General features: G+C 48.0%; 1 protein-coding gene across 1 annotated transcript in view; it reads right to left on the bottom strand.

Moving 5' to 3' along the window:
* rxfp2l (relaxin family peptide receptor 2, like) overlaps positions 1-25,543 on the bottom strand; it is a 158,946-nt gene that overhangs the window by 78,065 nt on the left and 55,338 nt on the right. Inside the window, exons 5-8 of the mRNA XM_072505814.1 lie at positions 19,030-19,101; positions 13,944-14,015; positions 11,186-11,257; positions 7,570-7,641 (exon numbers count right to left, since the gene is read on the bottom strand). Coding sequence (XP_072361915.1) covers positions 7,570-7,641; positions 11,186-11,257; positions 13,944-14,015; positions 19,030-19,101 — 288 coding nt within the window. The remainder of the gene's footprint in view (positions 1-7,569; positions 7,642-11,185; positions 11,258-13,943; positions 14,016-19,029; positions 19,102-25,543) is intronic.

Here is a 25,543-nt window from a genome sequence, read left to right as displayed (position 1 = left end):
AGGACTGGCCTCCAGTACCTAAAAAAGGTCAATGATCTACATCGGGCAGCATGGGTGCGTAGACACCAACGCCCTCCCCAAGGGAGCATCCACCCCCAACTCTCCATGCGGCCCCCCTGACCCTCCCTCCATCCCCCTCCTCCTTCACATCCCCCTTCCCACCACTGTGAACCACGCCTGTGGCCAATGATGTCCCCTCTGTGTCTCCTCAGGAAAAGCTCTCCGATAATCGTCAGGAGAGGGCCCAGACTGGCGGAGGAGTGCTGGACTTAAGAATCCTCACCTCCCAGAGGCCACTATCTCATTGATCCTGAAGCAGGATAAGGACCCGGAGCTATATGGGTCCTACAGACCGATCTCCCTACTAAATGTAGACGCCAAGTTGTTGGCTAAGATCTTGGCCTCAAGGATTGAGGACTGTGTCCCGGACGTGATTGGGGAGGACCAGGCGGGATTTGATAAGGGGAGGCAATTGGCTGCCAACATAAGAAGGCTGTTGAATGTTATCATGATGCCCCCAGAGGGTAGGGACATAGAGGTAGTGGTCGCAATGGACGCGGAGAAGACATTTGACCGGGTGGAATGGGATTATCTGTGCGGGGTATTGGGGTGGCTTGGATTTGGGCGGGGCTTCATTGACTGTGTCAGGCGTCCATGGCGAGTGTTCGGACGAACAGGCTGACATCGGGCTATTTTAGGCTGCACCTGGGGTCGAGGCAGGGATGCCCCTTCTCCCCGCTGTTGTTCTCACTGGCCATAGAACCGCTGGCAATTGCGTTGAGAGCCTCAAAGGGCTGGAAGGGACTGGTCCGGGGCGGGGGGGGGGGGGGGGGGGGGGGGGGGTGGAGCACAGAGTCTCGCTATACGCGGACGATCTGCTCTTATATGTGTCGGACCCACTGGAAGGGATGGAAGAAATTATGGGAATTCTGGGGGATTTGGGAATGGGAACGGCTGCACAAGCTTAATCTGGCCTGACTAGTGGACCAAATGAAGGGGGATTTTCGGAGGTGGGACGTGCTCCCGCTGTCACTAGCTGGGAGCGTACAGACAGTGAAAATGACGGTTTTCCCGAGATTCCTGTTTGTCTTTCAGTGTCTCTCCATCTTTATTCCTCGGTCCTTTTTTAAACGGGTCAACAAGGTGATCTCGGGCTTTGTATGGGCGGGTAAGACCCCGCGAGTTAAAAAGGGGATGTTGGAGCGCAGCCGGGGGAAGGCGGGCTGGCACTCACAAACTTTAGTAATTATTACTGGGCAGCGTGAGTAGAGGCGGCATCTTGTACGGGCACTAGTTTGGGGGCATTGGTAACGGCGCCTCTGCTGTTGCCGCCGGCACGCTACTCCACCAGCCCCGTGGTGGTCGCGGCCCTGAGAGTCTGGGGGCAATGGAGGAGACATGTGGGAGTAGAGGGAGCATCGATCTGGTCCCCAATTTGCAATAATCACCGGTTTGCCCCAGGGAGGTTAGATGGAGGGTTCCGGAGGTGGCAGAGAGCAGGGATCGAGAGGATGGGTGATATGTTTACAGAAGGGAGGTTTCCCAGCTTGAGGGAACTGGAGGTGAAATTTGAACTGACGGGAGGGAATGAATTTAGGTACCTGCGCAGGACTTCCTACGCAGGCAGGTCTCAACCTTCCCGCTCCTACCACCAAGGGGGATACAGGACAGGGTAGTTTCCAAAGTGTGGGTGGGAGAAGGGAGGGTTTAGGACATTTATAAGGAGCTTTTGGGGTCAGAGGAAACGCAGGCGGGGGAGCTGAAACACAAATGGGAAGAGGAGTTAGGTTGAGAGTTGGAGGATGGTCTATGGGCGGACGCGTTGAGTTGAGTCAACATGTCTACAACATGTGCCAGGCTCAGCCTGATACAGTTTAAGGTAGCCACCAGGCTCACATGACAGTGGCCCAGATGAGAATAGGAGGCTAGGAAAGGTGGGACCTGTGAGAGAGGAAGGCAACTTTTGCACTATGTTTATAATTGTATGTACATTGTTTCTTCTGTTACTGTTATAAAACCATAAATACCTCAATAAAATGTTTATATAAAAAGAAGAAGCCTCACTTTGAGGAGCGTGCCCTGGAGGTGACTGGGATGGCCGAGGACAGATCGGTCACCCATGTGGAAGCTGGCGGACGCCGCAGAGGTGAGGAATCACCGGGCTCCACCCAAAGGACCTGTCAAATGTGAGTTGTTATTACCTTACTGACTGACCCATTTCTCCCAATGACCACATGTCCATTCTCCTGCAGGTCCTCCAGCCAATGTTGCCGGCCCATTCTGGTGGCACCCTCTCCTGCCACCCAGGAGACCACTTCGGAGGAGAGCGACCGTTATAGTCGCGCAACAGCTGCCATCCCTACACACCTTGGTGGATATGTTAGTGGACAGACTCCTGGGGCACAATCTGGTGAGCACCACACTGCTGCTGATGCACATCAGGTGGAGGCAGGAACCCCCAGGAGAGACAGCAGTTGGAGGGCTGCTAGATCCTAGGACCCAGCTGGGTCCCAGCCTGATGCTGCGCCTGTGGAACAGGTTACCTGGAGCTGTTGGAGATGATAGGAAGCAGTCGGGGCATTCAGAGAGGGTTGTTAGCATCACTCCAACAGATCCATTGCCACTTGGAGGAGTCCCAGAGGCTACGGGAATAGGAGATGTCGCCGGCAATGAGTGGCACCGAGGCCAACACTGCCAGGGTGGAAACTGCAGTGGAGAGCCTGGTTCACCATTAGTGAAGGTGCCCAAAGCGTCGCTCAGTCGGTGACGGCCATGGCCGAGGGTCTTGGCAGAATGTCTGCCTCGCTGGGAATGTCACCCAGTACCAGACCGACCTTGATGAGGTTCTGCAGAACATGTCCCACTCTCCGATGGGAATGGCCGAGGCGCTGAGGAGCTTGTCCCAGTCGCAGGTGGGCATTGCCGAGGCGCTGCAGAGCACGGGCCGGTCACTGAAGAGCATCAGCCGAGGGCGTTGACACGATGGTGCAAGGGCAGCCGGGGCTCGAACCAGCTGCTTCTCCGTCCCAAGGTGAACCCCAGGGCCCGATGGACACTGAGCGTGAGTAGGGGGTGCGGAATTCCAATCCAGACCTGTCCAATGGAGTGGCCACCAGCACCCCCGAGTTCCCCCTCTCTGATAAGGCCGTGTCTCAAAGTCAGCACATGGGACAGAGTGGCACGGCTGTGCATGTGGTGCCGACAAATGAGCCGGGGCCCTCCATTGGGAGTGTGGGGACTTGTATTAAACACATTAAACACCCTTGTGCACAACCAGTATGATGCGTCTGTCAATTTCTTCCGCAATGCGGGCCGACATCCGAACTCTTGGCCCATCTTTCCAGCCCCCTCCCCGTGGCACCTACCCACCCTCCGGCCGTGGACATGTCCCCAGAGCTGTGTCCCATCCCCTGTGTGTTTGGATGTTGGCGTGTGTGGTGTTGCCTCCTGCAGTGTTCAGGCACAGCGTCCAGGCATCAGGGTGTGATTGGGATGCTAGGCAATGACTCCCACATGTTACATGGCCCGCCTACCCACGGGAATCCACATGGGATGTGTGAAGTGGTCACTTACCCACGATTGCCAATTCCCTATTAGCAATAGCCTTCAGTCGCACAGCCAGTGGCCTCGGCAGTCGTTGGGGGTTATGGGTGGTCGGTTGGGAAGACAGGCAGGGACATGGTTTGCCCCCGGAATGGGTACACGCGATCCAGGGGTTGACATGGTGGTGCTGGGAACTATTGCACTCTTAGTTGGCCCCCACCCTACTATGGTGGTCCACCCCTGCAGGGGGTCCCCCACCCCCAGCCGAGCACAGGGGTAGCAATCCCAGCACCCCTGGGCTCTTTGTCTGTGAGCAAAGATGGCATTGCCACTTTTTGTGGCATTTCCCAACCAACGGCCCACAAGTGCATCCCTGAACCCACGGATGCCCTGTTTCCCCGGGCAGCCGACTACATAAACTTTGACCTGGACCAGGCCCGCCAAGATGCCTGGACTGCAGGATTCTCTGCCATTGCCGGGTTGTTCCAGATCCAGGGGCAATAGATGGCATACATCTCGCCTTGCGCACGCCTTGCACTGAGGAGGAACCGGACCAGGAGGGGCTGGAGGACGAGCTCAGGGCGGATTAGAGGGACCCGACTGAGGTTGGAGGATAGGTGGTGAGGGTCCGGCATGCCCGGAAGACCAGGAAGGCCCTCATCCTCGCTCGCTTTTCAAAGGACGGGACTTGGTTTGTCACGGGGCTGGTTTAGCACAGGGCTAAATCACTGGCTTTTAAAGCAGACCAAGGCAGGCCAGCTGCACGGTTCAATTCCCGTACCAGCCTCTCCGAACAGGCGCCGGAATGTGGCGACTAGGGGCTTTTCACAGTAACTTCATTTGAAGCCTACTTGTAACAATAAGCAATTTTCATTCATATTCATTCATCTAGCCCCCCCACTGGGTGGCACCATCAGGGTGCTAGGCGGGGTGAGGGAGCGCTCGAGGACCCCCTAAGAGGTACGTTGGGTGGTGTCCAGAGGTCGTGGTTGAGAGTGTCGAGAGTTCGGAGCGGCATATAAAATGGCGCCCCAATCTCTTCCTTCACTGACGACTGAGCTGGGCGCAGACATATTGTGGTGAATGTATTCACCTAATGCATGAGCTGTCTGTATAATGCTGTGACCTATGACCTGGAAGTGATGATACAGTCTACTTCCAGGTACTGTACTGGAATCCCAGTTGGCTCCGCCCTCACCGGGGCCATATATAGACCGGCCACCTGTGGGTGGCACTCATTTGTACAGCCGACTCTGGCAGGAGAGATCATGGATAATAAAGCCTAATGTCCACTCGTTCTCACGGTCTCACAGTGAATTGACGGTATAACACATATTTAACTGAGCTTGTCATTACAGGAGGTGAGGTAAGTGCAGCCTCGGCAGGCAGCTGCTGTTTCTGAAATGGAGGGCGCGATTTAGCGTGAAAAAAAACAGAGTCCCGTTTTGGGCGCAAATCGCGGGGTGTTTCTCAGCGGAATGTTCCTCGCTGAAGCCAAACAAAACTAAATCACGTTTGATAGTGGGGTCATCTCGGTGAGAAACACCCCACTATTCGCGCCAAAAATGGGACTCGTTTTTTTTCTCGCTAAATCGCGCTCTCCATTTCAGAAACAGCTGCTTTCCTAGAAACACTCCTCCAATGACATCAAAATAGGTTAACTGTTCAACCATTGGTTATTTATGAGATTATGGGGCAGCACGGTAGCAAAGTGGTTAGCACAGTTGCTTCACAGCACCAGGGCCCCAGGCTTGGGTCACTGTCTGTGCGGAGTCTGCACGTTCTCCCCATGTCAGCGTGGGTTTCCTCCGGGTGCTCCGGTTTCCTCCCACAGCCCAAAGATGTGCAGGTTAGATGATTGTCCATGATAAATTGCCCTTATTGTCCATAAATGTTAGGTGGGGTTACTGGGTTACGGGGATAGGGTGGAGGCGTGGGCTTGGGTGCTCTTTCCAAGAGCCAGTGCAGACTTGATGGGCCGAATGGCCTCCTTCTGCACTGTAAATTCTATGATTCTATGCACAAATTGGGTGCTGTGTTTGTCCATGGATTAGTGACTGCGCTTCATAGCATAGAAACAGAGAAAATAGCAGGGTAGGTCATTCGGCCCTTCGAGTCTCAGTATGATCATGACCGATCCTCTGTCTCAATGCCATATGGCTGCACTCTCCCCATCCCCCTTGATGCCTTTAGAGTCTATTTGCTTCTTAAATACATTAAATTACTTTTTTCTCCACAGCCTTCTGCGGGAGAGAATTCCACAGGTTCACCACCCTTTGACTGAAGATGTTTCTTCTCATCTCGGTCCTCAATGATCTACCCTACCTCCTGAGATTGTGACTCCTTTCTGTAGATGCCTCTCTGCCAGAGGAAACAACATCCCTGTATCCAGTCTGTCCAGCCCTGTCAGAATTTTATATGTTTCTATGTGTTACATGTAAACACCTTGCTTGTAAATTGTTCTTTCCACAACATACAGAATTATTACTGGTTCGCAAGGCTGTTCTGGAGCCTTAGCAGCGCCCTAGGAGAAGTGAGTGCTGCTGAAGTAGATCCGAACAGACGAGGTTCCCTCAAAATGGAAATGTCCTCAGACGAGTATAAAAAATGTGTGGCACTCTGAGGACCTTTAATTGGCCGGAGGCAAGACTTCTGCCTCTCGCTCAGGAAACTGTCCTGCCTCATAGAACTGGTGGACAATCTGGCAACTGTGCAGTTCCAGTGGCGCCACCAGGAGTGGTGGCCACAGCTGAGATGACAAAAAGTTCCACTAGTCAGCTCTGGAGCCTGGATGGAGATAGGCACCAGGTGGTGCAGGTGGGGAGTTAGTAGTGGGGTGGGGGGGTAGTGTAATGGCAGGTTGGGAGCAAAGGCACCCTTGGGAGGATTGGGGGTGGGGTCAGTTGGCAGTGGGTGCCTTCCAATCTGGAAAGGGAGCCAGTGAGGGAGGGAGCCCCATGCTGTAAACTCAGCAGCATCTGAGGGAAATCCGTTTTCACAAAACTGCACCCCTTCTCTGTCCCTGCCTGATCATTAACATTGGTGCAATGATTCTAACAATTCAGCAGGTATAGGGCGCGTTTCTCCGAGCCCTGCGCCGGGCCGGAGAATCGGCGCAACCGCGCCATGAGGTGCGGCGAATCGGCGCCATTTGCGCCGGCGCGTTTGACGCGGCGCCGGCCGCGGGCCACTGGAATCGGCGGGGCCGCCGATTCTCCGGCCTGGATGTGCCGAGCCGCGGCGCTGAGAAAGCAAACTCCCGCCGCCGCCGTTCACCCCTGGTCGCTGCTGACGGGAACTCTGCGCGAAAGGTCGGTATGGCAGCCTGTGGGGCGGGGAAAAGCGCTCCTTCACCGAGGGGGGGCCTCCGATGAAGTCTGGCCCCCCCTGGGCCTACTTGGTTGCGCGGCCGGCCCCTGAACCCCCATGCCATGTTGCGTAGGGGCCGGTGCGCTGAAGAAATTCCCTGCGCATGTGCAGGTTGGCGCGGCCCAACTGCGCATGCACGGGTTGGTGTGGCCCAACTGCGCATGCACGGGTTGGTGTGGCCCAACTGCGCATGCGCGGGTTGGCGCGGTGCCCATTTGGCGCCGGGAAGGGAGGCTGGAGCGGCATTAACCGCTCCAGTGCCATACTGGCCCCCTGTGGGGGAGCGAATCAGTCGTCCCCGTGCCCGTTTCGTGCCGTCATGAAACGCGACGACGGCCCGAACACTTTGTCTCCATTTTGGAGAATCGCCCCCATAATATTTTTATGCTGTTGAAAACCATTAGTTCATAACTTGCTGCTGTCAGAAAAGCACTTGTTCACATTGTACAATTCCGTGTAATGCAAATCCTAATGAGCCCTAACTGCCACGCAAACTCTACAATCTACAATCCAAATTCATGAGTCCTGTTAATCCTGGACTGAGAAAGAATGACCAACCTCTATCTAGCCACTGGGATCCATGATGCCACCATCTTAATTTATTGTGAGAGAAACCTTGTCAATAAGTAAAAGATGCGTCGAGCAATAATTACTTACAGGAAGAACAGAGACTTCAGGCCGACAAAGGTCTTCTGTGTGATACTTCCTATTAAGTTGTTGTCTATAATGCTGCAACAGAAGGATAATTTAGATTACCAGATGACTGATCTCTTAAATATTCAAAGTTCTTTACAACTACAGCACTGTAATGCATCTAACACAAATCAAAGTCAGCATTAGAAGTTGGGTGGCTTCATTGAATTTGCAATCTGAAGTAATCAGAATCAGGACAATCTTAGTTACCATGGAATCAGAACTGGCTATGCCTTTTAAAAAAGTCACATGTATTCAGAATTACTGTCCTTTTACATTTGAGCAATATCATGATATGATATAGAATTTACAGTACAGAAGGCCATTCGGCCCATCGAGTCTGCACCGGCTCTTGGAAAGAGCACCCTACCTCCACCCTATGCCCATAACCCAGTAACCCCACCCAACACTAAGGGCAATTTTGGACACTAAGGGCAATTTAGCATGGCCAATCCACCTAACCTGCACATCTTTGGACTGTGGGAGGAAACCGGAGCACCCGGAGGAAACCCACGCACACACGGGGAGAACGTGCAGACTCTGCACAGACAGTGGCCCAAGGCGGGAATCAAACCTGGGACCCTGGAACTGTGAAGCATTTGTGCTAACCACTATGCTACCACGCTGCCCAGGAGCACGGTAGCTCATGTAGAGCTCCTGTTAATCAGAATAGATCAAAACACGAAAATTTAGAGCCTGAGAAATATCATGTAGACTTTGACAAAGGTATGTGTCTAACTATGTAACTGAGGGTATCTAAGACTCCTGAAGCAACTATTCTACTCTGAACTCGGTGGTGGCAAGAGATTATCAGGAGGACAGCAAAGAACTTTAAAGCTGGCCTCAAAGCATTCCTGAAGAGATTAAATATCTCCGCCAACTCACAGGCTTGTGACCGACTAAAATGGAGAAGTTTCATCTGGGAAGAAACATCAAGAGATTTCATCGGGGACATGTAGACATGAAGCTGAGGCATCAGAGAGCACTCAGAAACCTTCAAATAAACCCATTTATCAGAACCACCAAGTGCAGTGCAAAGCCAATACCTCTATCTATCCCTCCATCACTGACTTCATAGATTTACGGTAAGGGGCAGGAAGTTAAGAGGGGATGTGAGGAGAAAACGTTTTACCCAGAGGATGGTAGGAGTTTGTAATTAGCTGCGTGAAAGGATGGTGGAGACACTCATAACATTTCAGAAGTATTTGGATGTGCAAGAGCAAGAGTTCATTCAGTAGCTGTTCAGTAACCTTTGTGTGAGCCTTGAGCCTTTGCAAGTTGAAGAGGTTGCCATCTGGTCTGAATTGAATGTGTACCCCTGTGTCAATGTCTTTGAGTTAAGAACCATTGTACAGCAGGCTTTGATCTTTATTGTGAGACAACCTCCATGTACTTTCCAAAGTCTGTGAGTGAGTCTACCAAACACTGAGATTGCTTTTGCCAGGCACAGTGTTATTGGAAAGGATACTCCCAATATAACAAAATCTTTGTACCGAAGAGAGGAGTGTTTTGTTCATGGTGATTGTGGGGTCTTGGAGTGTGGCCAGGGATGGGCTGATACAAGAGCTCTATCTCCTTCAGATTTATTGTCAGGCCTGGAGCTAGGGCAAAGCTAGGGCAGCTCAATGTCGTCCAGTATACATGCATTAAGATCCCATGGCATACAAGGCTATGGGCCAAATGCTGAAGAATGGGATTAGAATGATTAGGTGATTGTTTTTGACCGGCGCATATGTGGCGGGCCAAGGGGCCTTTTCTGTGCTGTATGATTCTATGAATCCTATGCAATATTTGAAATCAGTTATGCAAATTGAGTCTTGATCTAACGTCACATATGAGCCGACATCAACCTGACAAGCAGGTGGAGCGGGCATGACGATTTGCTTGAATTGCAAGCTCCCTTGCTACAGATTGCCACTGACTGCACGCACATTGAGGCCCAGATCTAGGCAAAGAACTAGCTAAATACCAGTAATGTTAACCCCAAATCCACGTTAACCAACAATATAGCTTACAAGGGTAAAATAATCACCCCTGTGCATTCCAGTATTGTCTGTCTTTCATGTGCCTTTGCCTATCCTGGTGTTCCCACACAGTTTGTCCCATTGGCTACCACATGGCAGGCGCAAGGATGCTGACATTCAGTGAAGGAGACTGCAGATGACCTTATTGGATGACTACAAGCAGCTCCAGGCCCAGATAACGACTTCCTGACATTGCTGGCAGCAGCCTGAGCTAGCTGGCTAACAGGCACAGCAAGTGCATGGAGAGAATGACAGGGGTGGCAGCACCAATGCTGCTATCCTGAGAGAGGATAGCAGGGATGTGACCTTTGGAACCACTGCCATTCCTCTGGGGCTGCAGCTCAGTAATCCTAGTAATTTATTGGAGTACACATTGCTGAACACCCTGCAAGCCTTTTTGAACACTGGCATCTGGAGCTATGATGGCAGCAGTCCCAGCTTGTATGACTTCAATCTGCCCTTCGACTGCAACACCCAGACTTTTGGCTGGCCAAAGAGACGTAAAGCAAATTATTGCGGATGCTGGAATCTGAAACAAAAACATAAAATATTGGACAATCTCAGCAGATCTGACAGCATCTGTGGAGAGAGAAGGGAGCCAAGGTTTCAAGTCTGGATGACTCTTTGTCAAAGCTAGAGTGAACTGGAAATGGGGTCAGATTTATACTGTAGTTGGGGGGGGGGGGGAGAGGCATGGAACGGTGGGGCTGGATAGGGGCCAGTGATAAGTGGAGATGGACAAAGCTGTCGAGGACAGAAGACAAAAGGAATGTAAATGGGGGTGATTAAGGCTAAGAAGGATGCTGATAGTTGCACATAAAGAGATTTGAATGTGTTGGCCAAAGAGAATGTTTGGGAAATCACAAAGTAGACACTTGCTTCCTTCAGTGGTCATGATGTGGAGATGCTGGCATTGGACTGGGGTTGGACTGGGGTGGGCACAGTAAGAAGTCTTACGACACCAGGTTAAAGTCCAACAGGTTTATTTGGAATCACAAGATTTCGGAGCGTAGCTCCTTCATCAGGTGAGTCACTGTCCTTACTGTCCTTCAGTGGCGACAGACGCATGAGACCATGGCAACATCTAGAAACATCCAATAGAAGATGCAAGGTCCCTGTCCCACATTGGAAGTTAAGTTATCCCCCAAAACTTGAATTTAGAAACCCAGGTAAGATTTCGGATATATTATTCTCCGTTGTACTTAGTGGCGGTTACGCAACACAAATACTCTGAATTAAAAATAAAAATGATATTCTGTAAACACTCATAGCCTATGGGGTGTTGTCTCTCCAAAAAGACTGTCATTTTCTGTCTTTATTTCAGATTGACCACTTGCTCAGTATTTTGCTTTTGTCTCTCCGAATTACTGATCTTTTATCACTTTGAAATTTCCTTAAGCATTGCAAAACAGTCAGCATTTAATTTTTATTAATACACTCAAGACTTGCTTTACTGCTGATTAATAGTGGAAGGTTTTCAGTGTAAAATAAGATAATTGAGCCATATTAGGAGAAACATTCCAGAGGTCAAACGCAAAACTATGTGAAACACTTACAGCCACTCAAGCTGATGGAGGTCTCGGAAGAGTCCCGGCTTCAGTACAGAGATTTGGTTATTACTCAGAAATCTAGTGTAAGAGAGTAAAAAGATTATCGCTGTTCAAAGAAGGAGGATTTGCATTGTTAAAGCACCTTAATACCACTCTAAAAAAAATGTTTCAAATGCTTCATGAAAATTACTGAGGCTCTGACGAACAGTTATAATGGACTTGAAACACTAACTCTGCTTCTCTGTCAGATCTGCTTAATTTTTCCAGCACTGTCTCTTTGTATTTCATGCAACTTACTTTTCACTGTTACACAGTGAAATGCTGTAGCCAATTTGCACTTAGTATGATCCCACAAACAGCAATTGGCTTTGTGGCTGTTCATTAAGTTTGCGGGATGGCTGTGACACCAGGAGGACTCCCCGCTGTTCTCCAAGTAATGCTGTGGAGTCTTTAACCTCTGACTGAATAGGCAAATGGAGACTCCGTTTAGTGTCTCATCCAGAGAAGACCACATTTGACAATCCCGCATTCCCTCAGTATTGCACCAGAGTGATCCAGGACCGGCATGTACCTGTGAGGACGAAGGATAAGGGTGGCAAGTATAGGGAACCCTGGATAACGAGGGATAATATGAACCTTATCAAAAAGAAAAAGGAAGCATTCGTCAGGTCTTCGGACAGATGAAGCCCTTGAAGAATATAAAACAAGTGGGAAGGAACTTAAGGTCGGAGTTAGGAAGGCTAAAAGGGGTCATGAAATGCTGTTGGCAAACAGGATTGAGGGAAATCCTAAAGCGTGTTATACATATGTAAAGAGCAAAAGGATAGCCAAAGAAAGGGTTGGTCCATTCAAGGATATTGGAGGGAATCCAGTATTCTCCAAAGAGAAGGACTTGGTGGATGAGGAGTATAGGGTAGGGTGTGTAGATATTCTGAGTCATGTTGATATTAATAAAGAGGTGGTGTTGGGCATCTTAAAAAGCATTAAAGTAGTTAAGTCCTCAGGGCCTGATGGGATCTACCCCAGAAAACTGAGAGAGACAAGGGAGGAAATTGCTGGGGCCTTGACAATAATCTTTGTATCCTCATTGGCTACAGCTGAAGTTGCAGATGACTGGAGAGTAGCCAATGTTGTTCCATCGTTTAAGAAGGCAGCAGGAATAATCCAGGAAATTATAGGCCGGTGAGCCTTCCGTCAGCGGTAGGGAAATTATCGGAAAAGATTCTTAGAGATAGGATTTACTCACATTTGAAAACAAATGGACTTATTAGTGATGTTTAGCATAGTTTTGTGAAGGAGAGGTCGTGCCTCACTAATTTCATCGAGTTTTTCAAGGAAGTGCCAAAGATGATAGATGAGGGAAAGGCAGTAGATGTTGTTTACATGGACTTCAGTAAAGCCTTTGACAAGATATCTCATGGTAGACTTGTACAAAAGGTGAAGTCACATGGGATCAGAGGAGAGCTGGCAAGTTGGATACAGAACTGGCTTGGGCACAGAAGACAGAGGGTAGCAGTAGAAGGGTGCTTTTCTGAATGGAAGGCTGTGACTAACGGCGTTCCACAGGGATCAGTTCTGGGGCCTTTGTTGTTCGTGGTGTATATAAATGATTTGTAGCTGGTCTGATTAGTAAGTTCGCAGACGACACAAAAATTGGTGGCGTTGCGGACAGTGAAGAGGATTGTCAGAGGATACAGCAGGATATAAACTGGTTGGAGTCTTGGGCGGAGGAATGGCAGAGGACTGGAAGATGGAGTTTAATCTGGACAAGTGTGCGGTCATGCACTTTGGAAGGTCCAATGCACGTCGGAATTCCACAATAAATGGTAGAACTCTTGCGAGTATTGACAGGCAGAGAGATTTGGGCATGCATGTCCACCAGTCACTGAAAGTGGCAACGCATGTGGATAAGGTGGTCAAGAAGGCATACGGCTTCTGCCCTTCATCGGTCAGGGCATTGAATATAAAAATTGGCAAGTCAAGTTGCAGCTGTACCGGAACTTAGTTAGGTCTCATTTAGAATATTGTGTACAATTCTGGTAGCCACACTACCAGAAGGATGTGGATGCTTTGGAGAGGGCACAGAAGCGGTTTACAATGAGGTTGCCTGGAATGGAGGGTATTAGCTATGAGGAGAGGTTAGATAAAATCTGGTAGTGTGGCTACCAGAATTGTACAATGCCAAACTCGGTCTGTTCTCACTGGAATGACGGAGGTTGAGAGGCGACCAGATAGAGATCTACAAGATTATGAGTGTCATGGACAGAGTGGGTAGTCAGATGCTCTTTCCTAGGGTAGGAGAGTCAAGTACTAGGGGGACATAGGTTTAACGTGCATGGGGAAAAGTTTAGAACTGTTGTGCGAGGCAAGTTTTTTTACACAGAGTGTGGTAAATATATGGAACACACTGCCTGTGGAGGTGGTGGGAGCAGGTACGATGGTGGCATTTAAGGGGCATCTAGACAAATATATGAATAGGGTGGGAATGGAAGGATACAGTTTTAGTTTAGGCAGGCACCATGGTCGGTGCAGGCTTGGAGGGCTGAGGGGCCTGTTCCTCTGCTGTATTGTTCTTTGTTCTTTGTACTTTGTACAGTTTTTTTGGCAAACTTTACACTTAACCTTGTGGAGTTTTAGAGGAGCCATGGAAAATAAGGCACTCCTTCAAAATCACAAAGCCTAAGGATTTAACATCAGTAATATTCAGGTCTATCATTCTCCGGAGTAGAGTGACTTAACGAGACCTCAAGTTTTAAATACTTACAGTTTCTTCAGTTGAAAAAGTCCTGAAAATGCTTTGCTGGATATGGAATGAATCGAATTGTTTTGCAGCACCCTGTGAAAGAAATCACAGAAATGTACTTTCAAAATCAAGCGAGAAAGATGCAAGAGAACTGACCGGCTACAACTGACTCGCATAATACTCAACCACAGACAAAGCACAGAAATCTTCTGTTGAATTTCACAGTGTGAGGGTGTTTTAAATTTAAAAAATCCTTATTGTCAGAAGCATTAACACTGCAATGAAGTTACTGTGAAAATCCCCTAGTCACCACATTTCGCCGCCTGTTCAGGTACACAGATGGAGAATTCAGAATGTCCAAATTACCTAACAGCCCGTCTTTTGGGACTTGTGGGAGGAAACCGGAGCATCCAGAGGAAACCCACACTGACACGGGAGAACGTGAATACTATGCACAGACAGTGACCCAAGCTGGGAATTGAACCTGGGACCCTGGAGCTGTGAAGCAACTTGCTAACCACTGTGCTACCGTGCTGCCTTAGAAGTTACCGTGCTGCCTTCGAAGTTACCGTGCTTACCGTGAAGTTTTAGCATCAATGACCAGAGTTTCAATGGCGACATCCCAGTTCACTTAGTCAGTGCATAGGTGCATATTTAACATCAGATTATGTGCCTCACCAATTAATTTCTTAATTTTTCCCCCACAATTAATTTAGCGTGCCCAATCCACCTACCCTACACAACTCTGGGTTGGGGGGGCAAACACGAGGAGAATGTGCAAACTCCACATGGACAGTGACCCGGGGCCAGGATCGAACCCAGGTCCTTGGCAACGTGAGGCTCAATTAATTTTTAAGTATTTGTTTAAGGTGCAATAATTGGATGACAAAAATTTCTTACATTTTCTCACAGGATTTGGATGTCCCTGGCAAGGCCAGCATTGGTTGCCCATCCCTAATTGCCCTTGAGAAGGTGATGGTCAGTCTCATTGAAATGGGGCAGCACAGTGGTTAGCACTACTGCCTCACAGCGCAAGGGACCCGGGTTCAATTTCAGCCTTGGGTGACTGTCTGTGTGGAGTTTGCACTTTCTCCCTGTGTGGGTTTCTTCCAGGTAGGAAATGGGAGTCCCCAGAGGAAACCTACACAGACAGGGGGAGAAAGTGCAAACTCCACCCAGGCAGTCACCCAAGGCTCTTGCAACCACAGTACTTCTATAGTTGGTCCAGTTTAGTTTCTGGTCAATGGTAACCTCCAGGATGTTGATAGTGAGGGATTCAGCAGTGGTAAAGCCATTGAATGTCAAGGTTAATGCACTTTTCAATGGTTTTGTTTTTGATTCATTGAATCTGGTAACTGATCCAAACTCACTCTGTTTGATTGGTTTAGCCTGGGTGTGGACTCAACGAAGTAAACATGCTACAGAAGCGACTAGACGTTGAGTTGCAAGCATGATTGCAGAGATTTTGTGATTGCACAAATATTTTAAAACTCTTGTTAAAGTAAACCTGTTGCACATAGCAAATAGTGTCATCTTTAGATTGCTCTGTGACAGATAAAATATACAATGGTTAGCTTGTCTTTAGTTGGAGCAGTGACTGCCTGGCACTTGTGTGGCACAAAATCAGTACAGCTTTTGAAATATGCCAGCTTTCAATCTGAAAATGTTGCGATGATCTTCTTTCTTCCTGACATTGACTTCCTTTTCATTGACATCTCCCAGAGTTTCCACTGATGGACCAGTGAATGGAGGGTACATTGTATGCACTGGAAAATCTTTATTATATGATAACTGTACATGACAGGATCCACTCTACAACAATCAATTCTGTAATTTGACAGGGGGTTTTATTACAGTGGCTGCACTTGACTTACACTGTTAAATTAACAAAAACATGTGCTCCTGTTTCCTCCCACAGTCCAAAGATGTACAGGTTAGGTGGGTTGGCCATGATAAATTGCCCTTAGTGTCCAGAAAAAGGGTAGGTGGGGTTACTGGGATGGGGTGGAGGTGTGGGCTTAAGTAGGGGTGCTCTTTCAAAGGGCCAGAGCAGACTCGATGGACTAAATGGTCTCCTTCTGCCCTGTAAATTCTATGATTCTATAAAAACATGTGCTGTTTGGAAAATAGTTATCTGATCTTGAAAGCTCTGGAACTCAGAAGCAAGCATCACGATCATCATGCTCTGGAAGGTATTCTGCAGGCTGCTGTCTATACCCTGTGCTGTTACTCCCAGAGCTGTACTGTGTGTTTAGGAAGAGTTAGACAGGGCAATTAGTCCATGGCCATTCTTAGTTGAGGGTCTGCCACCGGTTCTATTGAAGCTGCAATACTCTTTACTAGCGTCTGCTTTGTGATGAGAGAAAGATGGCGAATGCTGGGATTTTATCCTCCCTCCCGCCACAGAGGTTTTTCATCCACAGATGCAGGGAGCCATTGGCTACTTGCAGGATCTTTGAGATCCGCCAAAGTCTATTGGCGTTTGCATGGCTCACCTGCCCCACCTGCAGTGGGGTGGACTCCGGCAGAACCGCTACATCCCGCTGGCAGGAGGGGCCTGAAAATCCAGCCAAAGTGTTTTAGTGATGTGGATTGCGGGATAAATGTTGACTTGGACAGTGGGAAACCCCTATTTTTTCTTTTAATAATGCTTTGAGACTGTTTAGATGGGGTCTCAGTTTAATGCCTTATTCGTAAGGCGTCACTTCCAATGGTGCAGAGCTTTTTCAGTGCTGAAATAGCTAACAGCAAAAAAGTAAAGTTAAATCCAAAAACAGAGGCATTAAGGTCTGCTGGGCAGGTCAGATTAAAAGGTTTAAACTTATTATTTTCATTTTTCATTATTTTGATTTGGCATTTATGTTCGTTGATCCACACCTCCATGGCTAATGTGGAAATCTATGGTCGCCAATGTACTCTTAACTGAACAGAGAGATTTAGGTCTGTTGATTATCCATAGAATCCTTACAGTGCAGAAGGAGGTCATTCAGCCCATCAAGTCTGCACCGACCATCCAAAGGAGCACTCTACTTAGGTCCACTCCCCCGCCCTATCTCGTAACCCTTCACAATGATCATGGCCAATCTACCTAACCTGCACATCTTTGAACTGTGGGAGGAAATCGGAACACCCGGAGGAAACCCATGCAATCATGAGGGAACGTACAAACTCCAAGGCCAGGATTGAACCTGGGTCCCTGGCGTCGCGAGGCAGCAGTGCTAACCACTGTGCCACTGTGCTGCCCTATTAAGATGAATATTATTGCAGTTATAATGTAATTCCTCCCATCAGAGTATTTTTTAATGTCCATATCAGCTACAAATGGACCAGCTTGAGGAAATTGTTATTATTCTGTTTAATGGCTAAAATGACATATTAAAAAAAACTCCAACTTGAATCAAGATATGCTCAGCTTGCTGTACACAGATTCAGATATATAAATGTTTTGCCAAGTGTCATTTTTTGAAATTTAACAATCAAAAAGTTCAACATTGTTTTCAATAAAAAAAAACTTGCTTGTAGAGAAGATTTGTTGGCAGAATCATGCATTCCACAAGACTGCTGTCTTCGCAAACATATTGCGTTAGTTAGTTATTAAGATGTGTCTTTTCACTGAATCATTACTGGCTGTTTTTCAGCTGAAATTCCATGAAAACAGTTGGCTTGAACCGTCTCCCCTTCCCAGTGGATGCAATCTTATGAGTCAAGCCTGCTTCTGGGATAAGGGGCAGGATTCTCCGCCCCGCCCAGCCGTTACGCTGGCCGGTCAACGGGGTTTCCCATTGTGGGGCAGCCCCGGGCGCCGGCGGAGAATCCCGCCCAAGGTGTCCTTGATACCAGGGGGAGGCCCATCGCTCCTATATTAGGTGCTTGATTGACACAAGGTGCAACAGGTCTTCTTGAAAAAAGGTGATACCAGCGGCTCACCAGCTCCCCAGCCGGCAATCCAGACTCTTGTTGCCTCCACAAGATTCCACTCTTTGTGAATGGGGAAACATTAGGTGTACATGGTGAATAGTCATTTAATCCCAAAATGTTGTAATGGGTTATTTTTTTGTGCATTCTTGCAGTTTTACATTGTCCTTGTATATATAAACTGATGATCAGAGGTCGATAGGGAACAGTGTAAAATTGCCATTCCCTTTTCCCACACAGTTTCAGCATATTGCAAGTACTTCGATATGACGGTGACACTCAAGTGTGAGGGGAATTCTCCACAAGACACCAGTTCATGTGCTATCTATAATTTGCAGCTATTTTTAGGTGAAGAACAAATGAGAAGTACAGTGGCACAGTGGTTAGCACTGTTGCTTCATAACGCCAGGGACCCGGCTTCGGATTCGTCCCTGCTTGGGTCACTGTCTGTGCGGAGTCTGCACATTCTCCCCGTGTCTGTGTGCGTTTCCTCCGGGTGCTCCCGATTTCCTCCCACAGTCCAAAGATGTGCGGGTTAGGTGGATTGGTCACACTAAATTGCCCCGTAAGTTAGGTGGGGTTTCTGGGTTAGAGGATAGGTGGAGGTGTGGGTTTAGGTTGGGTGCTCTTTCAGGAGCAGTGCAGACTTGATGGCCCGAATGGCCTCCTCCTGCGCTGTAAATTCTATGATGATTCTATGATGAGGCAAAGAGGGAGTGGCTCAGAGGAATCAGTTTATCTATGGATGCTTCTCCACGGGAGGGGGAGTGGAGGAGGGGGAGTGCAGGTAACTGACTATTATCACTCAGAGAGGAACATCTCCCGAAAAGACTAGCCAGTACCAATAAGCATACATCCGTCTCCCATAATATCATTTCTGCTTGACTTTGATGTAGTTTGCTCTCCACCTCTTGAGAGAAACTATAAATGCCAAATTAAAAATAAAATACTGTGGATGCGGGAAATCTGAAATTAAAACAGAAAATGATGGGAAAACTTAGCAGGACTGGCAGCATCTGAGAATCAGAGTTAATGTTTGGAGTCCAGAATGACTCTTCTTTGAGTTCAGCACCTTCTTTTTTTAATTATGCATGGCCAAAATTATATTAACCATCCAGAACTTGGTTACATTGCTTTGTGAAGGGTTCATGGGCTAAATAATTCGTTTTTTTGTTATTAGAGAAATACTCACAGTGTTTCCATTTGTTTGTACCCAATGAATTGGTCATCAACGAGTGTTGTGATGTCGTTACCCATTAGCCACCTAGGTTGAGACAGAGATGCAGAAAGATATAAAAGCAGTTTTGGTTTTATATTACAAGACATTGAGAACAGCAAAGGTTTTATTGGCTACCACTTCCATGCTGGAAAAGTTGGACTCCAAGCTCTGCACAAAACCTCACGCCATGGAGAATGCCACCCTGCTCCTTGACATTGAATTCAGGCTTTTAGGCAGGCCATGTAATTCACCAAGCATTTAATTGTGCACATTCAGTCATCATCCTTCTGATGTACAACAGCAAACCACTGCAGATGCTGGAAATCTGAAATAGAAACAGACAATTGTGGAACAGCAAATGTGGCAGAATCTGTGGAGAGTGATAGAGTTTGCATCTCAGGTCGATAATCTTTCATTAGAACAGATTTGATGAAAGGCTAACACCTTGAAACAGTAACTCTTCCTCTCTCTCCACAGGTGCTGCCAGACCTACTGAGTATTTCCATCATTTTCTGTGTTTATTTCAGCCTTCTTGTGTAGCCTGGTCCATTAAGTTCTCATCTGAGTTCTCTTTTTTTTCAATTCATTTACAGGATGTGGGATTCACTGGCTAGACCAGCATTTATTGCCCATCCCTAGTTGCCCTTCAGAAGATGGTGATGAGCTTCTTTCTGGAATTGTTGCAGTCCTAGAGATGTAGGTGCAGCTGCAGTGCTGTTAGGGAGGGAATTCCAGGATTTTGACCCAACAACAGTGAAGGAGCGGCGATATATTTCCAAGTCAGCGTGGTGAGTGACTTGGAGGGGAACCTCCAGGGTGGTGTTCCCGGGTATTTGCTGCACTTGTCCTCCGAGGTGGCAATGGATGTGGGTTTGGAAGGTGCTGCCAAAGGAACCTTGGCAAGTTACTGCAGTGCATCTTGTAGATGGTACACACTGTTGTTACTGTGCATCGGTGGTGGAGGGATTGATTATTTGTGGAAGGGATAGCAATCAAGTGGGCTGCTTTATTCTGAATAGTGTTGAGCTTCTTGAGTGTTGTGGAGCTGCACTTATCCAGGCAAGTGGAGAGTATTCCATTACACTCTGATTCGTGCGTTGGAGATGGACAGGCTTTGCAGGGGTCAGGAGGTGAGTTACTCGTCATAGGATTCCAAGCCTCTCACCTGCTCTTGTAGCCACAGAATTTATATGGCTAGTCCAATTCAGTGTGTGGTCAATGGTCACCCTCAGGATGTTGATAGTGGGGACATTCAGCATTGGCAATGCTATTGAATGTCAGGTGACAATGGTTAGATTTTCTCTTGTTGGTGATGGTTATTGCCTGGCACTTGTGTGACACAAATGTTACTTGCCCCTTATCAGCCCAAGCCTGGATATTGTCCAAATATTACTGCATTTGGATATGGACTACTTCAGTATCTGAGGAGTCACAGATGGTACTGGACATTGTGCAGTCATCTGTGAACATCCCCACTTCTGACTTAACGATGAAAGGAAATTCATTGATGAAGCAGCTGAAGCTGGTTAGTTCAAGGAGACTATCCTGCAGTGATGTCCTGGAGCTGAGATGATTGACTTCCAACCATTACAACCACCTTCTTTAGTGCCAGGTGTGACTCCAATCAGAGGAGAGTTTTCTCCCTGGTTTCCATTGACTCCAGTTTTGCGAGGGCTCCTTGATGCTATACTTGGTAAAATGCTGCCTTGATTTCAAGGGCAGTCACTCTCACCTCCCCTCTGGCTTTCAGTTTTTTGTCCATTTTTGAACCAAGGCAGTAATGAGGTCAGGAACTGAATGATGCTGGTGGAACCCAAACTGAGCCTCCATGAGCAGGTTATTGCTGAGTAAGTGCCGCTTGATAGCACTGTTAATGATTCCTTCCGTCACTTTACTGATGATTGAGAGTAGACTAATAGGGTGATAAATGGCTGGGTTGGATTTGTCCTGTTTATTGTGTACAGGACACACCTGGGCAATTTTCCACATTGCTGGGTAGATACCAATGTTGTAGCTGTACTGGAACAGCTTGGCTAGGGGTAAGGCATGTTTTGGAGCACAATTCTTCAGGACTATTGTGAAGAATACAGTCAGGGCCAATATCCTTTGCAGAATCCAGTGTGGTCAGCTGTTTCTTGCTATCACATGGTGTGAATCGAATTGGCTGAAGACCGACATCTGTGATGCTGGTGTGCTCGGGAGGAGGCTGAAATGGATAATCCACTCAGCAGTTCTGGCTGAAGATTTTTGTGAATGCTTCAGACTTGGGGGTGGCACAGTGGTTAGCACTGCTGCCTCACAGCACCAAGGATCTGGGTTTGCGTCCGACTTTGGGTGACTGTCCGTGGGAGTTTGCACATTCTCCCCATGTCTGTGTGGGTTTCCTCCGGGTGCTCTGGTTTCCTCCTACAGTCCAAAGATATGCAGGTTAGGTGGATTGGCCATGCTAAATTACCCCATAGTGTCCAAAAGTTAGGTAGGTTATGAGGATAGCCGTGGAGGGAGTGGGCCTTCCTAGGGTGCATTGATTAATAAGGGGATCAGGGGTTATGGGGAGAAGGAAGGTGAATGGGGATGAGAAAAATATCAGTCATGATTGAATGGCAGAGCAGACTTGATGGGCCGAGTGGCCTAATTCTGCTCCTAAAGAGAGAGCTAAGAAGAGCCAGGAGGGGACATGAGAAGTCTTTGGCAGGTAGGATCAAGGATAACCCTAAAGCTTTCTATAGATATGTCAGGAATAAACGAATGACGAGTGTAAGAATAGGGCCAGTCAAGGACAGTAGTGGGAAGTTGTGCTTGGAGTCCGAGGAGATAGGAGAGGTGCTAAATGAATATTTTTCATCAGTATTCACACAGGAAAAAGACAATGTTGTCGAGGAGAATACTGAGATTCAGGCTACTAGACTAGAAGGGCTTGAGGTTCATAAGGAGGAGGTGTTAGCAATTCTGGAAAGTGTGAAAATAGATAAATTCCCTGGGACGGATGGGATTTATCCTAGGATTCTCTGGGAAGCTAGGGAGGAGATTGCTGAGCCTTTGGCTTTGATCTTTAAGTCATCTTTGTCTACAGGAATAGTGCCAGAAGACTGGAGGATAGCAAATGTTGTCCCCTTGTTCAAGAAGGGGAGTAGAGACAACCCTGGTAACTATAGATCAGTGAGTCTTACTTTTGTTGTGGGCAAAATCTTGGAAAGGTTTACAAGAGATAGGATGTATAATCATCTGGAAAGGAATAATTTGATTAGAGATAGTCAACACGGTTTTGTGAAGGGTAGGTCGTGCCTCACAAACCTTATTGAGTTCTTTGAGAAGGTGACCAAACAGGTGGATGAGGGTAAAGCAGTTGATGTGGTGTATATGGATTTCAGTAAAGCGTTTGGTAAGATTCCCCACAGTAGGCTACTGCAGAAAATACGGAGGCATGGGATTCAGGATGATTTAGCAGTTTGGATCAGAAATTGGCTAGCTGGAAGAAAACAAAGGGTGGTGGTTGATGGCAAATGTTCAGACTGTAGTCCAGTTACTAGTGGTGTACCACAAGGATCTGTTTTGGGGCCACTACTGTTTGTCATTTTTATAAATGACCTGGAGGAGGGCGTAGAAGGATGGGTGAGTAAATTTGCAGATGACACTAAAGTCAGTGAAGTTGTGGACAGTGCGGAAGGATGTTACAAGTTACAGAGGGGCATAGATAAGCTGCAGTGCTGGGCTGAGAGGTGGCAAATGGAGTTTAATGCAGAAAAGTGTGAGATGATTCATTTTGGAAGGAATAACAGGAAGACAGAGTACTGGGCTAATGGTAAGATTCTTGGTAGTGTGGATGAGCAGAGAGATCTCGGTGTCCATGTACATAGATCCCTGAAAGTTGCCACCCAGGTTGAGAGGGTTGTTAAGAAGGCGTACGGTGTGTTAGCTTTTATTGGTAGAGGGATTGAGTTTCAGAGCCATGAGGTCATGTTGCAGCTGTACAAAACTCTGGTGCGGCCGCATTTGGAGTATTGCGTGCAATTCTGGTCGCCGCATTATAGGAAGGATATGGAAGCATTGGAAAGGGTGCAGAGGAGATTTACTAGAATGTTGCCTGGTATGGCGAGAAGATCTTATGAGGAAAGGCTGAGGGACTTGAGGCTGTTTTCGTTAGAGAGAAGAAGGTTAAGAGGTGACTTAATTGAGGCATACAAGATGATCAGAGGATTGGATAGGGTGGACAGTGAGAGCCTTTTTCCTCGGATGGTGATGTCTAGCACGAGGGGACATAGCTTTAAATTGAGGGGTGATAGATATAAGACAGATGTCAGAGGTAGGTTCTTTACTCAGAGAGTAGTAAGGGCGTGGAATGCCCTGCCTGCAACAGTAGTGGACTCGCCAACACTAAGGGCATTCAAATGGTCATTGGATAGACATATGGACGATAAGGGAATAGTGTAGATGGGCTTTAGAATGGTTTCACAGGTCGGTGCAACATCGAGGGCCGAAGGGCCTGTACTGCGCTGTACTGTTCTTATTTCTGGGAGTCGGTGCAGACTCAATGGGCCAAATGTCCTCCATCCGCACTGCAGGGATTCTATGATCTTTTGCACAGATGTGCTGGGCTCCTTCATCATTGAGGATGGGGATATTTGAGGAGCCACTTCCTCCAGTGAGTTGTTTAATTGTCTACCACCTGTCATGGGTGTCCGAAGACAAGCCAGGCCCCTCCACCCCCACCCCTATGGCCCCTTGTAGCCCTCAGGTCAATTCAATGCCAACTCAAGCCCCCACCTACCCACAGTAACCCTCATAACCGCCATGGCAAATTATGGCCCTTCCATGACTGAATATACATTCCATACAGAACCAATAAACCCTATAGTATTCAAACTAATATGCAACCTCACCCTCTAGTGATCTGGTACCTGCATTATAATGTTCTGTGTCCTACACATGCAGATCTCATCTCTATACCATTCTCTAAATTACAGATAAATGGCGCCAATCAAACAAAGAACAAAGAACAAAGAACAAAGAAATGTACAGCACAGGAACAGGCCCTTCGGCCCTCCAAGCCCGTGCCGACCATACTGCCCGACTAAACTACAATCTTCTACACTTCCTGGGTCCGTATCCTTCTATTCCCATCCTATTCATATATTTGTCAAGATGCCCCTTAAATGTCCCTATCGTCCCTGCCTCCACTACCTCCTCCGGTAGTGAGTTCCAGGCACCCACTACCCTCTGCGTAAAAAACTTGCCTCGTACATCTACTCTAAACTTTGCCCCTCTCACCTTAAACCTATGCCCCCTAGTAATTGACCCCTCTACCCTGGGGAAAAGCCTCTGACTATCCACTCTGTCTATGCCCCTCATAATTTTGTATACCTCTATCAGGTCGCCCCTCAACCTCCTTCGTTCCAGTGAGAACAAACCGAGTTTATTCAATCGCTCCTCATAGCTTATGCCCTCCATACCAGGCAACATTCTGGTAAATCTCTTCTGCACCCTCTCTAAAGCCTCCACATCCTTCTGGTAGTGTGGCGACCAGAATTGAACACTATACTCCAAGTGTGGCCTAACTAAGGTTCTATACAGCTGCAACATGACTTGCCAATTCTTATACTCAATGCCCCGGCCAATGAAGGCAAGCATGCCGTATGCCTTCTTGACTACCTTCTCCACCTGTGTAGCCCCTTTCAGTGATCTGTGGACCTGTACTCCTAGATCTCTTTGACTTTCAATACTCTTGAGGGTTCTACCATTCACTGTATATTCCCTACCTGCATTAGCCCTTCCAAAATGCATTACCTCACATTTGTCCAGGTTAAACTCCATCTGCCATCTCTCCGCCCAAGTCTCCAGACAATCTAAATCCTGCTGTATCCTCAGACAGTCCTCATCGCTATCCGCAATTCCACCAACCTTTGTGTCGTCTGCAAACTTACTAATCAGACCAGTTACATTTTCCTCCAAATCATTTATATATACTACAAAGAGCAAAGGTCCCAGCACTGATCCCTGTGGAACACCACTGGTCACAGCCCTCCAATTAGAAAAGCATCCCTCCATTGCTACCCTCTGCCTTCTATGGCCTAGCCAGTTCTGTATCCACCTTGCCAGTTCACCCCTGATCCCGTGTGACTTCACCTTTTGTACTAGTCTACCATGAGGGACCTTGTCAAAGGCCTTACTGAAGTCCATATAGACAACATCTACTGCCCTACCTGCAGACGGGCATCGCGCCGGCCCAAAGGTGCGGAATGCTCCGCATCTTTGGGGGCCGAGCCCCAACATTGAGGGGCTAGGCCGGCGCCGGAGGGATTTCCGCCCCGCCAGCTGGCGGAAATGGCGTTTGTTGCCCCGCCAGCTGGCTTGGAAATGCGGCGCATACGCGGGAGCGTCAGCGACCGCCGACAGTTTCCTGCGCATGCGCAGTGGGGAGAGTCTCTTCCGCCTCCGCCATGGTGGAGGCCGTGGCGGAGGCGGAAGGGAAAGAGTGCCCCCACGGCAC

Source organism: Scyliorhinus torazame, chromosome 5 (assembly GCF_047496885.1).
Source record: "Scyliorhinus torazame isolate Kashiwa2021f chromosome 5, sScyTor2.1, whole genome shotgun sequence".
Classification (NCBI taxonomy): domain Eukaryota; kingdom Metazoa; phylum Chordata; class Chondrichthyes; order Carcharhiniformes; family Scyliorhinidae; genus Scyliorhinus; species Scyliorhinus torazame.
This window is presented reverse-complemented; position numbering and strand designations above follow the sequence as displayed.